The sequence below is a fragment of the Amblyomma americanum genome, chromosome 5 (assembly GCF_052857255.1).
Source record: "Amblyomma americanum isolate KBUSLIRL-KWMA chromosome 5, ASM5285725v1, whole genome shotgun sequence".
Taxonomy (NCBI): Eukaryota; Metazoa; Arthropoda; class Arachnida; order Ixodida; family Ixodidae; genus Amblyomma; species Amblyomma americanum.
In genome coordinates, this window is record NC_135501.1 from 122473296 (window position 1) to 122498110 (window position 24815).

At 45.4% G+C, this 24815-nt stretch overlaps 2 protein-coding genes across 10 annotated transcripts in view; one reads left to right on the forward strand and one right to left on the reverse strand.

Annotated features, from left to right (window-relative positions):
• The window catches only part of LOC144132664 (heterogeneous nuclear ribonucleoprotein F-like), a 36827-nt gene extending 16852 nt beyond the window's left edge, over positions 1-19975 (reverse strand). For 2 of the 4 annotated variants that reach the window (XM_077665253.1, XM_077665252.1), the window contains exons 1-9: positions 19859-19961; positions 19057-19162; positions 17249-17404; positions 16174-16317; positions 15366-15504; positions 7880-8055; positions 6923-6955; positions 462-556; positions 72-207 (exon numbers count right to left, since the gene is read on the reverse strand). In XM_077665253.1, coding sequence (XP_077521379.1) covers positions 72-207; positions 462-556; positions 6923-6955; positions 7880-8055; positions 15366-15504; positions 16174-16317; positions 17249-17404; positions 19057-19156 — 979 coding nt within the window. In that variant the 5' untranslated portion in view covers positions 19157-19162; positions 19859-19961. Of the gene's footprint in view, positions 1-71; positions 208-461; positions 578-6922; positions 6956-7879; positions 8056-15365; positions 15505-16173; positions 16318-17248; positions 17405-19056; positions 19163-19858 lie in introns of all 4 variants that reach the window. The other 2 variants (XM_077665250.1, XM_077665251.1) reach the window with 2 other exon arrangements.
• Positions 19976-20072: 97 nt separating this feature from the next.
• Positions 20073-24815, forward strand: part of LOC144132662 (radical S-adenosyl methionine domain-containing protein 1, mitochondrial-like) — a 39582-nt gene continuing 34839 nt past the window's right edge. For 2 of the 6 annotated variants that reach the window (XR_013314887.1, XM_077665244.1), the window contains exons 1-3: positions 20499-20858; positions 20930-20982; positions 24663-24769. Coding sequence is in view for 5 of the 6 variants with exons in the window: in XM_077665244.1 (XP_077521370.1) it covers positions 20733-20858; positions 20930-20982; positions 24663-24769 (286 nt within the window). In the remaining variant the exon portion in view is untranslated. Of the gene's footprint in view, positions 20859-20929; positions 22396-23299; positions 24770-24815 lie in introns of those variants that run through there. The other 4 variants (XM_077665245.1, XM_077665243.1, XM_077665246.1 and 1 more) reach the window with 4 other exon arrangements.

Consider the following 24815-nt stretch of genomic DNA (forward strand, 5'->3'; position numbering starts at 1 on the left):
TGCCACGGCCAAAATCATCTAATGACCTTGGTTTCGACCTAAGGAAGCCAAATCAATGAATAATTACTTACGCATGTGGGCCTTATCTTTGCTCATGGCTTTCACAGCCTCCTCGTGCGTGGCAAACTCAACGTCACACTCCCCAGATGGGCGTCCACTGTCTTCATAGATCAAGTGCACATTCACAGGATTCATAGGCTGGAAAAACTGGAAAAACAGAACCAAGAGCCGTGTCACCCTTCACTTTGAATGCAGCATTCGCTTACTGCTGCATCAAAAATCTGTTGCGCTAAAGAGTAGTAAAGAAGAAAACTTCAGTCAACCAGGAAGCCTTGAATGAAGTCGAGCAAAGCGCTGAGCTTATTTTGCACCTGTAGCGAATCACTCGTGCATAGAACAACACGAGGAGTGTCTGAAGGTGCACTAGCCAGTAACAGCACACACCAGTCGCGAACACTCACCTCGAAAATGTCGCGCTCAGTAGCTCTGAATGGCAGACCCCGCATGTGCACAAAGTGACCAGTGGCGGAAAAGTGAGCACCGCCGCCCGGACCCCCTGGAAAATGCACATTTCGCTCTGGAAAACACAGCAGTCGAGCTGATGTGCACAGTGCATTGACAAACTCACACACATATCAAAGTCACCTGCCAAGCACTTCACACAGGAGCCAATAAAACCTACACTCTGGCCTGTACTTCACAAGTGCGCACATCAGAAGGAACCCCTGCATTTCGACAAGGTTCATTTGTCTGCCAGCAAAAGGCATATTTTTGGCAGAGAAAAATACATTAAAAAATCTTTCCCAGCACTTAATTTGAACTCGCGTCGTCTAACCAAGAACAACTGGCTGCTGCCACTTTGATGAGATTGGCGGTATGGTGTAGCCTCTGGGGTGTGTGTGCCTGAAAATTGCTGTTGACGCATTTTACTTGCAGTTGAAAAATCGGCCGGTGATGCTGTATTTTTTTTTTGTCTTTTCTAGCCTATGAAACCTCCTTTTTCAGGTGACAGTGGCCTCTTTGTGATCAGAATGCAGTGTACTTTCGATACAGGCCAGTTTCTCTTCGTTGTGAGAACCCCTTTAAGGGGGAACACCCCTCTTAGAACTTTATTTATGGGTGGATCTGGTTGAAACTTGCACCATTTGTATATTTTTGCATGCTGATTTCAAATATCTGATTAGTTTTCTTGTAGATGAAATAGTTTTTAAAATTCCACCTAATTCATGTCGTTTGCTTGGAGGTGAGCTAATTACTAAACACACTACGGCATGATGAGAATAGACCTGCCAGAGTGATCTAGAAGGATCATAGAGTGCAACAAGACAAGAATTAATGTGCTAGAAGAATTTCAACTAAAGTTACACCTAGTCAAACTTTTGTGACAAAGACCAAGTTGGCAACCAAGATTGATAATTAATTTTGTAAATGTTGCCGTGTAATAACTGAACATATTTCAGTCTTAATGCACTGTCCAAGAGTTTTCCTTTCTATCAGGACAAGAATGAGAGCTATAACACAAATAGTTTAAGAGATATCACTCCTCCAAAATTGCAGAACAATGAAAATTGCAGTTTTGAGAAAACGAGAAAAAACATCTCACTGTATGTACATGTAAATTATGTCGATTGATATGTCAACATGATCAGAAACAAGTGGAAAGTGAACTAAAGCAAAAATTAATGGCTTATGGCAATTTCAGCCTAAATTATGCAATAGGAAACTTCTGAAAGGAAAGGTCCATTTGGGTACCCAAGACAGATAACCTTCTCAGTAATTTTTTTTTTGTGGTCATTGCATTTACCTTGGTGTCATGTGACTCACAAGGTTCCCTTTCTAGAAAAAAAGAAAATATAGCAATAGCAAGAACAGGACCGGAGATATTAATCTTTCAAAAATGCAACACCACCAGAATTGGGGGATTGTGAGAAGCACTCAAGCCTCGCAGCATATTTGATCAGGAAAGAAAACCCCAAAGACCTTCGCATGCTTTCAAAATGCACCAGGAGCATAGTCAGGGTGCATGCTGTCTTTTTTTCCGCTTTAGCCAAGTCAAGCGAAGCTGCCCGCTTCTTTGCAGAACACGTTCCACGGCGCAAGTCCTTTTCTTCAGCTCTCCTGGAGACAGTTGCTGGCACGTTCGCGTTGCATTCTTGCAGAATTGCTGTTGCTGTATGCTTGCAGCCGGCATTGAAGCGCAGCACATGTTCTGCTGTGGCTGCTTCCACAGCAAACAGTGACGAATGCCACTCTTTGTGAAACAAGGTCCAGATGATCGAGTGGAAGCTCTCGTTTGAATTCTGGGTCTTCCCCCGAATGCACCTCTGCAGCAGGCTCTTCCCTGATAAGCGACTGTACACAGGCAAAAGAGCTTCAGCCACATCGCTTGGCAGACTGTACTTATGCTTCGGTTCGGGCTCCTCTTTTGCTTTTGCAGCGTTGGGGCGGCACCAAGACTGCTCACCAGTGGGACACAAAGTGTGATTGGGGCAGTCATCGGTAGACGTGATGTGGTAATACGTCGCCATCACGGCTCGCTGCATGGCATCCACATTACCTACATTTGACCTTAGTGCTCGGCCATAATATATAGCTAGCTTGTCAACTAGATCAGCTGTGAGCCTTCCTCTGCTACCAAGACTTTGTTTTCCTGCACCCTTGTGCCTCTGCAAGAGGTTGCGCAAAGCTGCTCCCATACGCTTGTGCACATGGTTTATGCAATCCTCCTTGACTACTTTAATGTAGCCATAGATTTTAGCATCTTGAAGGGCATTAAACGTGTGACTGTCCCCCGCATAACATCATTGTGTAGCGCATGTTGTGGCGCTGTAGAGACCTCTCAAATAGAATTTTTCCTGCCTCTACCTCCATTTGGCCAGCCTTGCAGTTGGTGTTCACTTGCATCGGCGAACAGCGCCGCGGTCTTCCGTACCGTCGCCGGCGTCGATTCCAGTTGATCAAGTGTAGACTGCTCATGGGCACTCGCTTGAGTTATGTCACTGTTAGTGACAGGCGCGGTGTCAATTCGTACGAGACTACAATCGGCACCAAGAACACCGCCGTTATCCAGCGGAGACGGAGAAGCGTCGCCGCCCGCAACGTGACCGTCACGCAATCCCGTACCATTGGCGCTTGCTTGTTGCACAGTATGCAACAATGTCGCGTCATTAACACATTTTTTTCCTTTTGCACGCTTTCGTTCGAACTTGTGCACAGAGCGGTACTTCATCGCGCCTCCTAGCATGGTTCTCGCGTTGCACTGGCGTGGTCGGCAGAAAGACAAAATGGCGTCACCAGGCGTCCGCTTTCCATGGCTAGCTTTTCGAAACCAACCAGACGACGCCATTTTGATCACGTGCCTAAACCGGCCAATAGCAGCGCGCGCAATTTATTTTTCCCTTCCTATTTTTTTGGCGAAGGCAGCATGTACAGAGTTGCTGCTCGAAAGAAAAAATAAGTCGAAAGCCTGCACTTTCGAACGAGACCAAAATGGCCGTGGTAGAGCGAGCGCGTACCGTAAAAACCGGACTATAGGTCGGACCGGAATATAGGTCGACCCCCTAACTAACCAATTCTAAAAATGAAAAAGATCTTTTTTCAATGGGAAAAGTACCGAAAGACATCCTTACTTTGAAACAAATGCGACTCGAGAGGTTGCACAATGGTGACAGTATTTAATTTCATTTAAATGCTGCTTGTATGTACACCCGGCAAATTTTTTAACAATACCGCGCACCAATCGGCCCGCGTGTGTTTCTGGCACAGGCAAGTACGGCGCCGTAGAGCAAAGCCCTCCTCTTCATGAATCGCCGCAACCAGGATGGCGAGCCTTTGAATTGCGCCCTCGTGAGTCTAGAGGCACGCGCGATCTCTGCCGCTTTCACGCGGATGCATTCGGCAGTCACAGGCAGCGATCTTGCTCGCAGCGCAACGTTTCCTTCCTATTCTCGATACACTACGGTCTGCCCACGAAATGATGTTTTCTTCTGGTTGCTGCAAGTTGTAATACGCAGCTTCTGCCTCCGCCAGTACTGAATGCTCTTGATGCTCCAAATTCGTGCTGTGCCGCCAGGTTCCCGTGAGCTTCCTCGTACTCAATCGTGTTTTTCTTGGAGGCGACGGTAAATTGCCGTTAGCTTCTGCTTTGCATCTACTGAAACGCAAAATGGCGGCACTGCTGCTGATGGCGATGGAGGCTGTTGACTTCAGCCACCCATTGTTGCAAGACTTCCGTATTTTTTCCGCCAATGACCGGTATATAAGACGGGGGTCGACTTTTCACCATGGTTTTTTGAAAAAAAGTTCGACCTATATTCCGGTTTTTACGGTAGTTTCGATGCGCCGGGCGATCAAAATTGGGTGTCGTTTGTCCACAATTTAAAGGGCAGTGGGTGTGGTACTGCATTTTTAAATCGCTATAACTTCTTAATTATGTCAGGTATAATGATGAAATTTTGCATACAGATGCGGAATGGTGCGAGTAACACTAAAATTAAAAGATTGAAAATCTGATTTTTTGGCTGATTTTTGGTGCCAAAAAGCCGTGTCGCCCCTTAAACTACCTATACATTACTTGCTTGTACCTCGTGACAGCTTGTGTAACGTCAAAAGGACCAGTTTAAGAAAAAAAAACGGGGGGTAGCGCTACAAAGTATTCAGTTGAAGGTACATTTTTAAGCGTGGGAGTTTCACCTCCCTTTGGATATGTAAAATATGAAGACATCTCAAGGTTTCTTGGCTTGTAAAGGGGCATGCTTTGCATATACCGTATTTACTCGCACAATGATTGCACCCCGGAATTTTGTGCTCTAATTTGTTCTTTTTACTCTCCGCGTAGTGATCGGACCCCGAACTTGCCACGCTACGATTGGCTTGCTCTGTCAGCCGCCATTTTTGTTTTGATGTCCTGCACTGCTACAGCAGCAGCCGCCTGTTGGTTGACCTGCAGTCATCCCGCAGCAAATGCGGTCCCATAATTCTCGACAAAAATAATATAAAAACTCGCATGGAAAGCGTTTCCTTCCTCCATGCTCCATGAAAACTCGCGTTCGCCATTTTGAAAGTCGGCGGGGTGCTTTGTGATCGTGTGTGTGTCGGTGCCATTTCATAATGGGGCAGTATGCAAGTTTCACGGCTGCGTTCAAGCTCAAGGCTATTGATTATGCGCTGCAGCATTCCAATCGTGCTGCCGGCAGGCATGTCGGTGTCGACAAAATTCGAACGGTATTGGAAAAAGCAGCGTGAGAAGCTGATGGGTACGAACAAAGCTTGCCGGACTTTACGCGGACCCAAAATGGGCATGTTTCCTCACGTTGAAGAGGCAGTCTTCCAATACATGAGGGACCTGCGCAAGGATGGTTGTGCAGCATCATTTGAAACGATTCAAACAGGCATGCACAGCTGCCAGAAAGCCAGAAATTTCCGCAAAGGACTTCCACGCTAGCTCCAGTTGGAGTACCCACTTCATGCGACGAAATGAACTTTGCCTGAGGCGGCGAAATTCGTTGTGCCAGCGGCTCATATCCACGTATGAAATCAAGGTAATAGACTCACAGTTTTGTAACCAGGATCTGCGAAAAGAACGGCTACCTCTTGTCGCAAATAGGGAACGCCGATCAAACTCCGCTGACCTTCGACATGCCCCGAAACACTATGGTCAATGAGAAGGGCGCTCGGAGTTTCCTCGTGAAGACATCGGGTGAAGAAAAGCAGCGATGCACTGTCATGCTTGCTGTGACGGCCGACAGGCGGAAGCTGGCACCATTTGTTATGCTTAAACGGAAGACTGTTCCGAAGGGAAGCGCTCCCCGTTGTATCCATGTCCGTGCTCAAACGAAAGGCTGGATGACTGCAGAACTGATGGTTGACTGGATAAAGGCTGTTTGGGGACGAAGACCAGGGGCACTTCTCTTCCCTCGCTTGTTTTGGACAGCTTCAGAGGCCATCTTGTGGATAGCGTACGTGCAAAGCTTAATGAGTTACAAATGGACATTGCAGTGATCCCGGGAGGCCTAACGTCGTTACTGCAGCCTCACGACGTATCACTGAACAAACCATTCAAGTACAATGTTCAAAGGCTCTACGCAAAGTGGGTGGCGGCGGGGAAACGTGATTTGACGCCAAGCGGCAAAATCAGAAGACCGTCCGTGCAGGTGCTTTGCTCGTGGATCGTCGAAGCGCGGAGTGGTATCCCCAACCAGGTAGTGGCCAAGAGTTAAGAAAATTCGACATATCCAATGCTCTGGATGGAACGGAACACAACTTTCTTTGGGACCACGAAGATGCCCCGAGCGATGACACTGCCGTTTCTGAACAACGAATCGTGCAGCAACGACAGTGAGGATTCGGACTCGGAATAAAGTAATTTTTGAATGAGAACAAATAAAAGGGCAATGTGCAGTTCATGTCATGCCTGTGCAATGTGTGCGTTTATTACAAAGGCAAGCCTTACTCAACTTCTATTTTGGGTTACAATTGTGATAGCTATTGTCTGACCTGCAACTTGTTTGCATTTTTGATGCTGAAAATTTTTTGTGGGAAATTTACTCTGCGTAATGATTACACCCCTAAATTTGTGTCAATTTTTTTGGAAAAAAAGTGCAATCATTAAGCGAGTAAGTATGGTATTACACAGGCACAAAAATAGAACTAGCCGACATACTGACTTTGCGACATGCTACTCCAAAACAGAGGACAAAAGAATTCCAAAATTTACTGGAACCCATCTGGGAAACGCGCATGAAACACCTCATTTCAAATCGAGTGCTTCAAAATTAGGCTATTAGCTTTGTCAATAAAGCAAAAAAAATAAAAAGCCATCTTGTGCTCACGACCCTCTGCTTTGTAGAGCACAGGCTGCCACAGAGAACATTACTGAAAGTGGGCGCACACTTGGGCCCACAGTTGCCCACCGGACACTTACCGAAACCTCCATAGCCATCCTCGTCCACAAATCCTGGCAGGAACAAATGAGAGAACAAAATGAGCCAATAAAATTACCAAGCATATATCAAATTCGACGGGGATTGTGAAATAATTGGATGCACCGATGCGTCGAAAATGGCAACAGATTGGCTGTCTATGACCTAGAGGCAAGAATACACTGAACCCACACACTGACGTGCTTCGTGCAGTGACATGCCATCCACTAGGCGTGTTCGCAGCCAACTGTACTTTGGAACTAGCCATAGCCTATTGTAAGGTCTTATTCTGTTGCAAGTACAGCGTAAATGGAGCAATCTCCTGTTAGAATTAAAGTACACTTGGTTTTCTTAATGCCTTCGGCAGTGACAGCGCACCAGGCAAGGCTAGGCTTCGATCAGTTACACTCAGTTTCATACATAGCAGGCAAGGCTGCAAAGACTGCGAAAGTAGTCTGCCTGCAAAACCATACTACTCTGCAACGCATCATATGTTCTTGCAGCTGGTGAGTGTCTGGACGAAAACAAAGTGCAGTATAATACGAAATGCTAGCACTAGGAATTGCGATCGAAGCGGTGAGGCGCTCAGTGTTGGGGCCCTCTGGCTGTTACTTTCACTGACTGTGATAACCAGATTCAAGAGTACAAACCTCACTATAACAAACACAGATATTACAAATTATTGGCTTATACCAAAGTGTTCCTATATATTTTAAACAAACATATGCATTTCTTGTTTTATGTACTGAACACAGCTTGCCACTGTAGTACCACATCAAAATAAGTCCTCTAAAGATTCGCTCCCCATATATTTACAACATTTTTAGACTCGCACAACATGCAACAAAAGATAAGAATACACATCTCCCGTCTTCCCAGGTATACAACTCTGCTACAAAAAGCCATGCACACCATTTCAGTTGGCACACAGACCACCCAGAGGCTACAGGAACACTCACCACGAAAGTTGCGCCCCCCACGGCCAATGCCATAGCGTGAGGGACCGCCTCCAAATCGATCAGCTCTGTCATAGGGTCCGGGCCTGGCACCGCCCATTGGGCGCATCATCTTGGGCACGCCCATGCCAACTGCGGAGCGAACTTCCTGCAGGCTGCTCTTGAAGATTTCTATGTACCTATACAGGGGGGGGGACAAACATGGATTGGCCACAAAACCGGGACAGACAGCAGCAGCAATTCTAGATCTTCACAATTCCCTTGAAGCAGCTCGAAGGCCACAAGCTCGGCTGTGTTAAATGAATGAAAAAAAAAAAAAGGAAAGAAAGGACACTGTTGCAAACTAAGGGGCTCCTCCACTAAGGTGAACTGAAAAGGAGACCCCGTGAAACACTACACCCAAGACTGGCGCCATGAAATTGAACAGCCACTGATGGCCCACAGGTACAGCATAGGTATCCCGATGAACAAATTCAAAGGTTTCGTCAAGACAGCAGTCTTGCAACAAGTTTCGTAGTTTCATAACCAACAGCTGCACAATGCACTACGAGCAACCTGATTAAAAAAAATACGCAGAAGGGGCTCAACAACCTGTCAGCAGCAAAATCAAAGGTAACATACAACTGAACAATAACTAAAGCCCGTAATTTTCTGTGGTGGAAAAATTTAAATTCGGCAGCTTGAGAGCAAGTAATCTGCACTGCTCTGCAGGAAGCCCGCAGCGCGTTAACGCATGCGGCCATTCGCGGCAGCACGCTTCGCCTCGATCGACAGGGTTTCCGGGAAGTTGGCTTTTCCTCATGTCTCATAAGCCTTGCAGGTGAGCTCACTATGGCTATCTCAAAAAGTGGGGGGAAAAAAAAGGTAGGGTATTTGTAATTTCTGAAGCAGACGATTAAAGAAAAAAAAAACTCATTTGTAATATACCGTAACACTGCTTTCGACAGATGCAAGTATTGCAACTCATCCCATAAAAATGTGTGGGCGCCTTGCTGCCAGAACCGAAGCACTTAGGGGAACAATTAAGTCATGGCAGTAGCAGACCTTTGCTACCAGATTCTAAGTTGCAAGAGAATTCAGACCGTTAAATTAATTACATTCCCAACATTTCTACTGATGTCCACAAGCACAATACCATCAAAAAAGAAGGTAATGTGACTGCTAACGCACAGTTCAATGAGTAATGGTAAAATCAAGATTTCCTGCGGAATTACAGGAATATAAGGGCCTGGGAAAATAGGAGCCTTAACAATACTTATATACTGCAATTTCTAAACAATGAGTACTAAAAAGCCACAAACAGGTCTACAAAGCCCACTCAAAATTTCTGCTTATACAAATGAATGCACCAAACTGGTAACCTATAAGCCAGTAAAGCACTAAATAAGTCTGGAAATTAAAAGGGCCCTCCCTTTGAAAATAAACTAGGGTATATTTACCACAACAATCATACCAGAAGTTTCAATTAACTATGGAGTTTACACCACTTAAACCTTTTAGGTACCCCTATACTATACAGCAGAGCCCAGTTCAAGCATTTCCATAAATGTTGTTACAATTATATCTGTACACTTTCTGTATTCTTTTAGTAGAAAATGCACACAACACAGACAGCACAATCCAAGGGAGTGCCTTAGCTTCGGCGCTCCGCTGCAGTTTAAAGCGATAGTTTTAAGGCTCCCTTTCAGCGGAAAAGGTGGTGTCTGGAAGAGTTTCATATCTTCTTTGCTTGACATGGCATACTGGTTACCGGCAAGCGGCAGCCACTGGAAAACCTCCGCGATCTAAAGTATGCCACTGCCCCAATACGAGCAGTATTAAGGGGGGACACTGGTCTTAAAGCTATTTTTGTTGTTTTTTGACCAATCGTAATAAAAATGCAGACTTCTTCAAATTTTTATGCTCATATCAAATATGCATTTATTTTAAGAGTAGGCCAATTAGTTTTCAAGATAATTAACAATTAATGCCCATTATTTGAGGCTCAAATAGCAAAATAATTTCATCAAAAATTAATTTTAAGGCATGGTTAGATAGCCAGAATAGTGAATTATGAAATGTTGAGAGCAGATTTTTGATATGTCAATTATTACTCATTTTACAACCTTCTGAATTTCAGTATAAAAAATATGTGTACCAGTAATAGTAAATTAACAAAAATAATAATTTTTTTAAGGTAAAATGACAAAATCTGCTCCCAACATTTCACACAGCATACATTAGGCTTTCCATTGCAACCGAAATTTCAGCTCTATGTGACTTGGTTGCTGAGATATCAGGGCCTCAAGACAGCTAGTAGTCAACCATATGCATTTTGAGAAAAGCCCCAAAAATAAGCAGGGGACAGTTTAATAAATATTTACAAGTGCAGTAATATATTTACAATAGGAAATGGCTAGTAGCCACCAGGAATGTAGTCCTTTTGCTTGCCAGTAGTATCCAGGTGCCGCTTCTTGAGCACTCGAATATTTTCCGCAGTGGAATGCTTTCGAGCGCACTTTTACTCTCGGCGCTTATCCTTCTCTCGCATTCTTTTTGCGCTCATAGCACTCGTATTGAGGCACAGTTCCTGTAATATTGCTGCAGAAGTTCTTTTGCTGCCTGCGTTGAACCGCATCACTGCCTCAGCCACGGCAGCCTCAACAGTAAACAATGATGCGTGGCGCTCTTTGGGTGCAAAGGCCCATATCAAAGAGTGTAGGCTTTCATTACTGTTTTGGGTTTTACCCCTATGGCACCGCTCTAAGAGCTTCCTATCCGACAGTCGCTCATAGACAGGGAGCAATGCTTTAACAACATGGGGTGGAATGTTGTACTGATGCTTTGGAGCAGATTCGCCTCGGGCTGCTGCCGCATTTTGCTGGCACCAAGAGTCCAGTCCCGATGGGCAGAAGCTGTGGTTTGATGCCTCATCAGTAGAGGTAATGTGGTGGTAGGTGACCATCACAGCCTTCTGCGTAGCCTCTACATCCCCATTATGAGATTTTAAAGCCCAGGCATAATAGGAGCTTAACATTGTTATGAGGCTGCCTGTCAGTTTGCCTTTTCCTCCAAGGTTTTCGGCACCTTTGTGCTTGGACAACAAAGACCGCAACGCTGTTCCCATACGTTTCTGCACGTGGTTTATGCAGTCTTCTTTTTTTACTTTGATGTATCCATACACATCTGCCTCTTGCACAGCTAGAAAAGCCCGACTATCACCATCCGAAAGCATTGTGGTATAGCGAAGGCCACACTTCTTCAACGACCTTTCAAAAAGAATAAGGGCTGCCTCAACTTCCATCTCTCCAGCCTTTTTTTCTGAGTTTTTTTGGCATAGGTGCCCAGCCCTCCAGGACTGGTATGATGGGTCACCTTCTTTTGGTCCTCGCTCGCAGCCGGCACAGAAGTTGCACAATACAACATAGTCCAGCACAAGCCCGGTAAACAGTTCGATGACGGTTCCCACACCAATGTGGGATGTGTGGCCGCGTGTCATCCAAGTGCCGTCGTACGATACTGCAATGTTGCCGGGGTTCCCAAGGTCCAATTCATTATAAAGTTCTCGAACCGACCGCGCACACTCTTGTCTCACTTCTTTGGCTGCACGAGCTGCTGCAGGTGTCAACTTTTTTTTCACGTAGTCTTGCCACATTTTATTGTGGAGACCGCGGTGCGAAACGTTCAGCGATGAAAAAATGTCATTTAGAGCTGTCTACTGGTTGCCAGTGCTCTGCATTGCACGAGCAGCGAGCACATTCACCACAAAAGGGTTGATCTTCTGATCGCCATGTACCCGCGGCGAACTCCATGCAGACGATGCGTCTCCACAGCTCGCACATTGAAGAGAAAGTTTAACGGCAAGGCCGTATTCTCACTCATCTTTTACGAAGCTCAAGTCATTGCCGCCACACGTTTTACACTTCACAAGTTTCAACAAACTGTTGAGCGATTCCAAACAAACGATCGTGTGAAGCTTGCCTCGTCGAGCAGACAGTCCGACGCGCTGCCGTCACGTAAACAACGAGACTTCCGCTCCGTTGCTGGAGTTGAGGTGAGTTCTCGCAGTTTTTGTTCAGTCTTCGTCTTATTTTGGAGCACATCTGAGGGCTCCAGCACCACTGTATCACGGCGGATGCGGGTGCTGCCGCTTACAGCTTCCCGTGCTGCGGAGCGCGTTAGGCCTACCTGCGCGGCCTCGCCGACACGATCGTTCAGCGCAGGAGTTTCATCATTGTCGGGGCGCACAGTTAAAGCAGGGCGTCTCTTGAGGTTATCGACCAGCGACTTCTTCCTTTTATTGCCGAATTTATGCCTTGAGTGCACCTTGCGCGCTGAACCAGGCATCGCTGCGCGTTTCTCGCACTGCACGGTCCGGCACAAAGAGTCGCGTCTTCCCGCGGCTCGGGCGCGTCAAGCAGACGCTGCCAGCCAGCTCCACCAATCGGATGACGACCTGCTGTCACGTGCTCCGCGGCAGCCAATAGGATTTTGAATACTACCTCTTCTTTTTTGCCATTTTCTCTGCAACCAATGGGCGAACGGAAGCCGTAGTGGCGGGAAATTGAAGGCGAAAGGCGGCTTTTTCAAATGAGACCAAGATGGCTGCGGTGCCGCGCATAAAACGGGAGCTACGCTTTGCGAAATACTGCTGTTTCGGCGCCGATTTCAGCTCAAATTCGGGCGACATGGATTATATAAATCGGTATTGTGAGTAAAATACTGACCTTAGAGGCGAGAAATTTAACAGAGAGGTAGATAAATGGCTGGTGATTTCGAAAATAACATTTTCTAAAAACTGATTTCTTTTACGATTTTTCGGCCCGAAAGACCCGTGTCCCCCTTTAAGTTTTCTCTTAGTGTGGAACCTGCACCTGTGTGCAGCGCTCCTTTCTGGCATGTGATTGAGCGAAGCACAGTGAGTGCCACCTTATATGTATGTACATAAAAGACATTATGTGCCTAAACTGCAGCATCGAAGAGCTTAAAGCAAGAATGTGGAAACTGTGTAGCGATAACTGTGAACAAAGAACAAATTACATTGTGAGGAGAAACAACCGAAGGGAGCCATTAACGCTATCGCTTCATACCCTTAAAAGTGAAGCTTGAGTGTACATGTAATTTTTTCAGATCCTACACCATGAACCTTCATGCTGCACCTGCATAGGCACTGCCTCTATATGCTAGCCAGGCCAGCAATGTTTTGGGTTATCAGAGAAGAGAAAAATGAAGAAAAAGCAAAAATGATGCGAGGTTTGCCTTTAAGGATCCACTGATGGTTGCCATCAAGTTGAAAGGAAGTTGGCAAAGGACTCAAAAAAGCCCCACACTACATTTCCAAGCTATGATCACAGGCAAATCAACTGTTGAATGTGCCCATGTATCAGGGGCATAAAAGAAATAATTGCATGACCATGACAAAATAATTATAAGTTTAAATATGAACACTGCTATAACCATTACACACAAAGCATTAATGCTGTTCAGATATTGCGGTACAATACAAGTCAAGAATGAAATAGCAAATACCGCTCATTGAGTGCCTTCCAGCCAATGGCTTTGACAGATTGTCATGACCGTGCGGTTCATCCCATTTCACCCGCAATTTATGGCAGTGGATTAACCATAATGTTGACACCATTGGCTGGAGCGCCTCCTTTCAGGGTCATTTGCCGCTACTTCTCTAGTTGTGACTATCAGCAGTTGGGTGCACAGACCATTACTACCAAAGAAACCATTGCTGCCTACTTGCTTCCTTGAGAGCAGTTGTCAAGCGCAGCCATAAAGCCAACTGTGTACTTCTCCTGGCCATGCTTACAGAGTGTGCACAGTATCCCTTACTTAGCTTACCGGCAGCCAATCTCAAAAGCCACACTGTAATGGCACAATGGTTAATGGAACCCTGTAGCTAGGTTTTCTTGATGAAACCCGGCGATGGCCTTACATCTGCCTGAGCAGCTGTCGCTGGAAGAGAGGAGGCAGCAGCAGTAGAAAGGAGGGAGTGCGCGTGGAACACGCAAAGTTGCAGCACGCGCACTCTTTTGAAGTGGCCGCTTGAATCCGAAACAATCCTGGTCTATTGCAATCTATGAGCTGCGCCACTGTGGCTGCAGGCGGCAAGTAAAAGGCGAACGACACAAGGGCCTGACTGCTGCTACAGTGCACTCCTGTATTTGCACCTTTGGTCGTTCACACTAGTATCGCAGCGGCGATGGACCGCACCAATAGCCGCAACGAATTTAACGCCACCCATAAGCGTGCTTGCGGGGGTGCGGTGTGCTAGGAGCCAACTACGGTGTTGGTTTTGACTTGTCTTTTGAGTGCTGAAGAGAGTGAAGTTGGCTTCGAGTGTTTAAGCCATGGCATTTACTCATCAATTTTGAGTGACAGTCTCTGCTCCAGACACACTTTTCACACACAGGCTAAAAAAAAAATTCTTTTCACACACCAAAAGAGCTAGACTACGTTATAAGATGACAGCTCACTAGTGCCAGGGGAAATGGCAGAATAGCGAAGGTTATTTAATCAAAGATACAGGCTTTTAGCAAACTAAAATCTGTTAGCGACACTGCAGAATTGCCAGACGATATTTGAGCTGAGTATTTTTGCAGGAATAGCTAACAGTTCTCCCATCAGCAGTTGGACATATAGCATTCCTACATCAAGGTCAGGAGATAACAGTCTACAAGTTGTTTATTATGTGTTTTTACATCTAAATAAGTCAAGTTCCTAGTGCAATTAAATCATTTAAGAATCCAAGCGCAGACCACTGCCTGCCTAGCATACACTTGAAAGCTGCTCTAGAACAAAGATGCAAATTGCACCCAGCAATTCTGGACAAAAGCATTTTTCAACAGGAAAGGGTTTATGGGCTCAATTTTTTAAGACTTCACTAAAAGAATAAATATATCAGCAGATCTCCCATCGGCAGGCTTGAGGTTTTTTTTTGCATTTAATGCTTTTCCTATCGTTGAAAAAGTTCCCAATTGGTTTTGTATGGCAGTTATGGAATAACCTTTAAAAAGATTTTGCTATTTTTTTAAAGAGTGGATCACGACCTTCAATATTTCCATAACATTAGTTTACAATATTCCAGTATTCAAAATTTTTTTTTCAAGAATGGTGGACAAGGAAAACGCAAATATACAACTTAACGCCACCACTAAGGCCCACAAGCAGAGTTCTGAGTAGCACTACGCCTCAACAGCTCCACATAGTATTTCTTCAACACTAAACTGGCCCTCGACATCCGACAGACGTGCACAAAACACACAGCTCTCTGCCATAATGAGTGTGCAGTCATAGCGAACAGCACTCAGGGTAGAAGCCTTTAGGAGGAACTAAGTACCTCTAGCCTTCAGCAGGCAGCGCTCACGACAGGCTAAAAAAACCAGCACGGTACGAGAGACACCACAGAAAAACCGGCACAGGATAAAACACGACAAAAAATGAGTAAGAGAGAAATAGAGGCCCAAACGAGTTGACCGCCTGGTAGCCACTCTGCTCCCACCTGTGCCCAATTTTTTCCTTGTGTTTCCCCATCGCCTTTTCAGCTATATCCCGTGTGGCAAACTGCACAAACGCTTCCCCCGTGCTCCTCCCCTGGTAGTCGGTAGGAAGTGTAATCCCATTGGGGACAATCTCCAACCCTTCACAAAGACCCAGAATGGAAGAAAAACACACCGTCACTCCGTCTCCTCCTGGCTGCACACAAAGAGGCAACACTAAAGGCATATTAATAAAACCAAAGCACTACACTTAAAAAACCCCTGGAACAGCTAGTGAGGCCGCCATGCAAGATCCCTAACAGCTCCCACACACTGGCTAAACACTGCCGGCAAAATTTAGCGTTACAGCACCGTGCCATTTGATTTCTTTCTCAGTGCAAAAGGCAAACATCACTCCACACAAAAGTAGCTAACGACTAGGCTACAAAGGCAGGTGTTTAATTGGGCATCGGTATTTACCTGATATACACACAATCCAGTAACTAAGCTGTTGAGTTTTACGTTATAATGCGGCCGAGTTCTCCGAAACATGCAACACATAAAATAGCAGCCTCCCTGCCTCAAAAACTGCCACTATTTGCCCAATTATATTTGCACATCTAAAAACATTGCCTCCTTAGTGGATGGAACTCATGCTATTGCCACTTAAGCTTGCGTTAACATCGCTGGAGCCGCAATTTTCCAACTCCTGCCTTCCTACACTTTATTCTAGGTTACTCATCCTTCCAGTGACGAATACAGGCCAATATCCAAATCGTTGCAATAGTAACATTATCGCAAGCATAGGTGCTCGACACAGAAGGAGCTTACCTGAGAAGAACTGTGCAATTTCTTCTTTGGAGCACCCAAAAGGCAGGCCTCTCAACCTAACGCAGCCATCATTAAGAGAGTCCTGTTGGTGTGCTCCACTGCGCTTTACCACCCAATCCATTTCACTGCGCTTTGATTTGAACACTGCCAAAAAAAGGAAACGTTTTGGGTGACCATTCACCGGCAACGCTCACGCATGCAAAGCAGCACAACACCTAACTGCGTATGATGAGCAGCATATGTCACAAGTGACAGAAAAACATTACGAAAATGGTTTGGTTTATGGGGAGGTTAATGTCCCAAGGCAACTCAGAATAGGCTATGAGGGATGCCGCAGTGAAGGGCTCCGGAAATATCCGCCACTTGGGGTTTTTTAATATTCACTGACATCGCACAGCACGCAAGCCTCTAGAATTTCGCCTTCATCAAAATTCGGCTACCGTGGTCGGGATCGAACCCGCATCTTTCAGGTCAGCAGCCGAGCGCCATAACCACTGAGCCACCGCACCGTGGTGGCATTATACGAAATGGTATTTTTCCTGTCAGTGAAGGTGCAAGTCAAACTACTTAGTCTCTCTTATTCTGAACTGATTTCTGCCAAAACCTGCAGAGAGTGGAACAGGCTTGCCCTGTTCATTGCCTCAACCTAACCTAACCTAATGTTTCAAGTCAGCACTTACTGGCTACCTTTGGTAATAGCTCCATTTTTTAAAACCAATCTGCACTTTATACTGTTGTATGTGTAATCCGTTTTGCTCTGTACACACCCCAAAACAAAATAAAATAAGGTTTATGGTTGATGGGGGTTCAACGTCCGAAAGAGACTTGGGCTATGAGGGATGCTGTAGGGAAGGGCTCCAGGAATTTTGACCACCTGGGGTTCTTTTAACGTTCACTGACAACGATCGCGCAGTACACGAGCCTCCAGAATTTCGCCTCCATCGAAATTTGCCCGACGTGGCCGGGATCGAACCCATGTCTTTCAGGTCAGCAGCCGAGCACCATAACCACTCAGCCACCGTAGCAGCTAAATAAACTGAGTGTGAAGTGACAACTACACGCCCAAGCAGCTCACCTTCAATGTACCTGTGGCCAATATGTTCATTGTGGCGCTGCAGGCCAATCTCCATGTCCTGTTCACTCTCGAGCTCAATGTACGCCTCACCACTAGGCCTGCCTTCCCTCGAAAGTGTCATGTGCACACCATTGATGCCTCCTTTGATGTGACACTCTGTGGAAAGAACAAATCACGGCATTGAAAAGGAACGCGATGCAACACCCCCGAAAACACTGAACGCAAAAGCAGCAGTACAAGCAAAGGGCCACCAACAGAAATTCTCACATGATTGCACAGATGGTTTGTCCACAAAAAAATGATGGGTGCCATGCTACACCACAGCCAGCAGTTTTCACAGTCATTTAAGAAGCAGGTCAGACGGGTGCGTCATGCTTGACAAGCATGGCAGCAAGAATCAGAGCAAGATATTCAGGGTCACCAAGCAAACTACTGTAAACGCGCGCGCGCACGCACACACACACACACCACAGTTAACTTGTAGTCTTATCTCGACAGTGAGAGTAGACAACGCATGAAATGCAAGGCAGGAAAGGTATAGTGCCTTCTAAACAGCTCATAGATGGTAGTAGCCTCACTCTGGTATTGGTCAGGCCTTTGTAGCAGCAGAGCGTACACCCCCCCCCCCCCTCACCCTGCTCTTCTAACTAGGCAGCGCACGCTATCCCCTTGGCTGCTGTCATGACCAGAGAAGCCTCCGCCGTATTTTTTAGCTAGACAGCATACTTGGCTCCCTTTGCTACTTTCGGCAGCTTCTCTCTTTTTTGTGCTCGGCACTGCATTCGGTGTCTCACAGATTTTCACTCTAAGAAAGACAACCAGTCATAACACGGCACGAGGGACTGCTATGATGGCCAAACCCACCTTGAGAAGGGGTTCTCAAAAACTGGGTTCCGTAGAACCACTGCATTCCTTGAAATGCTTACTGGAGTACTCCGACTACCTATACTCATGTTTGCCTTAAGCACCGCCTTTTATTTTACCAACTTTATTTTGGAGCTAATCACTCTGCAACTCTTTCAATGTACAACCAGACATTAACATAATTTGGGCATTTCTCGAGGTGCCATGTGTCTGCATAGCATGTCGGGTAAGGAATGGAAGCCAACAGGTAGGGTTCCTCAGCAACCTTTAAAAGCTGTTGGGGTTCCCCTAACCTAAAGCATTGAGAAATTAAGCTGCTCTGTTTGCGTCGCTGCTGGTCCAACTCCATTACAGCATGGCAGATTTTTTTTTTATCTGCTCAGTAGCATTCGGACAGCAAGTTTTAGAATGTTTCAGAAAAATTACACTTCGTGTTTCGCTTTAGGCTCACCACCGAATTTGCCAAACATTTTATGATTAAAGAGAAACCAAGGACAAATTGCGCTTGGCCTACATGAATAGATTAGTGTTCTAGCAATGACTTAAGATGGTAATTTAACTGAAAACGCAGGCTTTATCGACTACAGAGTCAAATTATGAAATGCAAGTGTCGCCATCACCGGTCGTTGTTGGCAGCAAACTGCGGTGCATCTTTCAACGCGCAGATCCTCGTGACTAGGCTGCACCGCTGCGCACTTCCAAAAGGTGATCACGCAGCCCTATAACAATGTGGCGGGCAAATTTTATAATCCCAGTTTTCTGGAAAATGAAATGCGTCCTCTGCTACCGGACAAACAGCACTGAACCAGAGAGAGCCACAGAATTAATTTTTACTAAGAACAAACGTTGGATGGCGTTGTCCTCGGGTGTTCCGCCAAACTTCTGCAGAGTAGCTAAACAAGACAGACTTCATCGACCGGATCGCTAAATGCACAAGCACTTACCCTTAGAAGTGAAGAAATTCAATATCTCCTCTTTGGTAGTTGACCACGGCAGGCCCCGAATGCGCAGGACAAATCCCTCGTCGTCCACAGGAGCTGTCATTTTGTTCTGCAAGAAAACAGTGGGTTCTGCGCGTGCCCAATGAGGAGGTAACGGAGCACGAGACTCAAGCGCGTTCTGGTTCGACAAGGCCTTCGACCATTAACAGGACCTGAACAGCTCGCCACTTTCCTTCGAGGTTGCCAAATGAGCGTGAAGCCCCGAGCACAGCGCAGCACACATCCGCACGGCACCAGAAGACCGGCGCGCGCGCGCACACACATTACATACACATGCCAACAAAGGGAGCTACCGGCGAAAACGCATCCAAGGCTACCGCGTAGCAATAACTATAGCCCTGGAAGCCTTATTAAAAACGCGGGTGGATACGGGCTCACTCTCAACTTCGTCACCCACGCGAACACCGACGGAAGCATTCGACGAAGACGCTACACGCATCAAGCAACATGCCGAACCGCAAAATGTTACAAAACCATAACATCAGAATGAACTAGAGTACTCTTATTAAGCAGCAAAACGCGCCCAAACGCCGGTGAACGGATCGGGAACTCAAAACAAGAACATGCGCTCAGTTCAGATTGAGTCAGGCCTAGCGAGCGCCGGCAAGTAGGCAACGTATCTGCCTACTTGCTAACTGACGAAAATAATGACTCTTAGAAAACTACTCTATTTAACCGAAATTAAGTATCGATGTCTACACGTGATACACAGCCAATACGTAAAACAACGTAAAAACACACCTACCTGAGACAACGGCAACCGCAACAAAGCAGCAACAGCCACAGGCCCCAAATCTCTTCGATGCTTCGATTACACCAGGTACGAAACTTCCCATACGGCCGATGGACTGAAATCAAGCGGTCTCATTGGAAGATTAGCAAACTGTCGCGACGCCCATGGGCATGAAAGACGGTAACCTAAAACAAGAAAATTGTGCTCAACTTGCAAATTTCGAGACAAAACACAAAATAGCCACAAATTACGTATAGTGAGAGAGATATTTGTAATATTTACGCAAGTAAATTCGAATATAAAACATCACTTCCGTGGCAAACGGCGAGAGGTAGCTTTTATTACGGCTTCCAGATGACGCCGCTATCTGCTAACTCTCACTGCTCTCACGGAGTGTCAAGGCAGGTTTTGATGTTTAGTGGAGCTCCCCAACTAGTAGCTCGATCAGTTCGAACGACTGGCGATGGAGGCGCTGCGAGCGCCGGCGACATCGCCGGTCGTGAAAATCATATCTTTCATATACCGGGAAATGGTGGAATAAAGACATTTCGAGCTGCAGCTACTTATCAAGGGCGCTCACAAGCCGTTCGTGGGTACTAGTAAAAGGTTAATGTAGGCTAGCCACACTATACATAACGTTTCTTTTACCAGATCGCCGGCGGCGGTGAGCTCCTTGGACCTGTACTACGTCCTGCACACCTCGATACACAGTTAACCAGTTCATGTTGTGTGGTGCATGCATGCGTATGTTCACAACATCGACGTGGGTAGCACGAATGCGAGGTGTCGCACGGTTTCCTAACACTCGATCGCTCTGATGTGCCAACGTGCAGCGCGAATATTTCGTCCGTTTGACTAGCTGCGAGCCACTGCTACGCATACTGCGATGTCCTTCCACCTTCGTCCGGTCTGCGGTGTGCTCAGTAGGGCTTCGGCACGTGGATACTGCGTCCCGAGAAGGCCGAGTAACGCGCGGAGCATTCATTCCGACTCCAGCTCGTTGTATGTCCACGTGAGTTGCGTGCGAATGTTGTTTCGCTCGCGCAGGCGACGGGGATTAACAGCTGCTAAATTTCTGTCCAGTGGCCGTACTGCGAAAAGCGCTGCACCTACTGCAACTTCAACAAATACATCAGGTAGGCAGTGCGCGGATTGGCGGTCGCGTAACGAGCTGTAGAACACGCTGTGTGTGTAGCAACTCTAGAAATCGGACATTTGTCGGCTTGGTATATGGTTACCTGATATTGCTCGCTCACACGTGAAAACGCTTAAGAAGCCACAGGACACAGATGGACAAACTACCAATCACAAACTCACTCTTTCGCTCTCTTCTCTGCGATTAAAACACTTCTCGGGCATTGATGCACTCTCTTCCCCACCCCTTTTCCACCTACACTTTTGCACTCTTCCCCCCACCCCTTTCCCATCTCCACTTTTTTTTTTTTGCATATTTTCAGTGTGTTATTGGATCAATGGTGACGTATTTGTCAGTAGGTAGGAAGAAAAAAGCATCCTGTGGCATAAGAGAACTTCGATTTGGCCTATTTATAGTTTTTTTTTTGGCTCTAGATTTCAAAATATTTACTGCTCTAAATGGCCACAGCAAACACAAGTTTTCAAAACTGTGTTGTATGCACATTCCCAATGCAAGGTTTTTTTGTTGTGCCTACAGTGTCAAACACTTATCTGTGCTCTTGTCATCTTTCACATGAGGTAGCATCCAGTACGTTCACTGTAGTTCTGTCTGGAGAATGTTTAACATGCAATGCACTGCTCGTATTCACTGTACAACTGCTTTTGCGCATATTGCTTCCTATTTTCTTTTTGCAGCACTGTTTGTTTCAAACCATGTGCACTTTTTCATGGCGGTGATAAGGCAGCCTAAACCTGTTACAAAAAATCACATGCAGCTTTGGGGTCTTTTATACCTGGCATTATGCACATAAACAGGATGGCGGGTTATGTTACCCTTTTTCTTTTTTCCTTGCTTTTGCCATGTGTTACTACATAGAGCAATTCTGCAGCATATGTCACAATTTGGCCCAGGCATTCACTTTTAATGAGTTTATGTCCGCAAGTGCTTGCCAAATACAATTAAGTGATGTTTTTTTTCCTTTTTCAGTATTCAGGTTCACTGCTTAGCAGCGCTGTAGATTCTGCACATCTAATTCATGTGCTTGTATTTAAGGGTTATACATAAATCTAGAACTTGTATGTGTTAATAACTTATAATTAAGAAGCACTGCAATGTTTTCCTCAGTGCCGATTAATCTGATCAAATGGATTCCTTATACGTTCCGGAGGCGAGAGCAAATATAATGATTTAGATTTGTTGTTGAAGGTTATTCCACTTAGAAAATTCAAAATGAATAGATCAGGCGAAAACGTGTTTCACTCGCCCACTGCAGGGAATGGGTACTACCACTCAGAACTGCGCCTTGCATACATTCTACAGAGATGGGGGGGGGGGGGGCTAACTAAACAAGGGAAGTTCCTTGATTTTTCTATGCTAATGCCAGTCTCCCCCACAACCTCGCCTTTACTTTTCAGTATGATATTCAAGGCTACAATCTAGTTAATGTTTCTTGTTTCAAATATCTTGGTGTTTCTATTTCGCATGATTTAAAATGGCACAATCAAGTAGAAAGAGTGTGCTCAGCGGCACAGAAGAAATTGGGTTTTTTAAGAGCAAAACTGGAGAGGGCAACAAAAGATGTTAAACTGCTGGCTTACAGATCTCTTATTCGACCATCCCTAGAATATGCATTAGTAGCATGGAAGCCCCATCAAAAGGTAATGTGGGCCAAAATAGAGAAGGTGCAGCGCCGGGCGGCGCGCTTTATTTGCTCGAAATATAGAAGGACAGACTCAGTTTCTGCGATGTTAAAGTCTTGCGGTCTTGAATTATTGGAAGATCGGTGCAAGAGACAGAGAGTAAAAACGTTATTTCAAATAATTAACGGCGAACTAAAAATTATTAAAGACTTGTATTTAAAACCTCCAGGCAGACTGAGCTCCCGCTTAAATCATAGTGAAGCTATTTGACCATACTTGTCTTGAACCAATGCCTTTCGTTCGTTCTTTTCAGAGTCAATAGAGCTGTGGAACAAGCTGCCTACAGAAATTGTTCGCAGTTCTGATAGCGCATTGTTTACGAATGCAATCAACGTTCTTCACTAAAACTGTACCGTGTGGATATTGTAAAGTGCTTTTTCTTTTCTCTTTTCTCTCTTTTTTCTTTTTTCTGTTTGTGCGCGTGCGGCAGCTGGGTGAACATTTGAATACATAGTCTGTATATCGTATCTTGTGTTGTATCCTTAGGGCGCTGTAGTGCATGTGCATATTTCTTTTTGTATCTGGCTGTTTTTTTGTATGAACGTATATGTAGCATCCCTCCCTGTAATGACCCTCAACTGAGGGTTGACAGTATTTCTAAATAAATAAAAAATAAAGGACTGGCTTTTCTCTTCACATTTTTGAGCAAACCATGCCGACCGACTTTTTTTTTTTCTCTGCCTTCTCAGCGCGGCGTGAACACCCTGCACCTCCCGGAAAGTTTGAAGCGAATTGGAAAGTGTCGCCTCTATCATTATTCCTATTAGTTTTTTGTTCGCTTTCACTGCGTCTTTTTAGTTTTTGTGGATGCGAAAAGCTTACAGCACTCAAGGACATCATACTATGGATCCATTTCCCGAGTATAAAGGAACTTCAGTTTCAAACCGGACGTCCGACCAATCAGAAAGGCAGCGCCCAATCTGGCTGCCTCCTCACGTCGGCTGCTGAAAATCGCTATGTTTCGACACCATCAGCTCGAAACGTGCAGTTGTGGAGAAGATTAAAATATTAAGTATTATGATTTTGGCGATCTCTCGTGGAGTTCAGGCATCACTAGTGTTCCATACTTTGCGTACAAAGAACAAAGATCTTATGCCTGATAAATGTCACAGAGCCCCTTCAAGGGGGAACGCAGCTTTCAAATCATGATAAAAGGCCAAAAATAATTTTTTTTAATATCATTTCATCCACTCATATGCCACGTTTTATATGCAGTCTCAAAGTTTCACAGCTGAAATCCACCGGGAAATGCTCTAAAAAAATTGTTTCGTGCACTACAATGGCACTGCATATTGGGAAATGCTTGAAAAATCGCAGTTTTCTTGTTTTTCAGTTTTCTGACAGGATGCTCGCTTTGTGCAACATATTTCCTCAAGACTGTTTTGTCTATTTTGGCGTCATTTGTTCTGTTGCATTCTCAAGACCCCACTCTGTGCGATGGCATTCTTGGTTTTCTATTTTGATAAATTGTAGACTTTTGGAGTGTCAGCGTTTGTGTGGTGAGTTTGGGATGTCATGTTTACATTTTAGATACTTCTCTGTCGACTGCTTTGTAGAAAATGAAAACAACAAAATTTGTGTTGTGGAAAAAAATATAAGAATGACATTACGCGTAGCGTGCACTCAGAAATGCACTGAATGTTGAACCAGACTTCACCACAGTTAGTCTGCGGGCATTTCACAAGGTGCAGAAGGAAAAAATGTCTGTAAAAAACATTTTCTAGATATAATGCTGAAATTCTGTGCACTTAAATTTGAAAGCAATTTAATGTGCAGAAAAAGTTTCATCAAAATTTGTAAAAAAGAATTAAGAAAGTTGATGTTAAAAGCCCTGTCCCCCCTTAAGCGAAGATTCTAGCCCCCCCTGGTGGGCTTCTTCCAGTGCTCATTGAATTGTACTGTATCCACATCCAGACCTTTGTGCCTTCCTTTGTGTATAGTAGTGCACAATACTAAAGCTGATGCTATGTGCTTTGTGCAGCCGAAGCGTTGATCATAGTGCCATGACCGAATGCCTCATTCGGGAGCTCGCAACAGTCATTCGAAGCAGCGGCATCTCTGCAATCACGACAGTGTTCTTCGGTGGTGGTAAGCAGAGCAGAATACCCACCCTTTATGTAATTCCCCCTAGCAG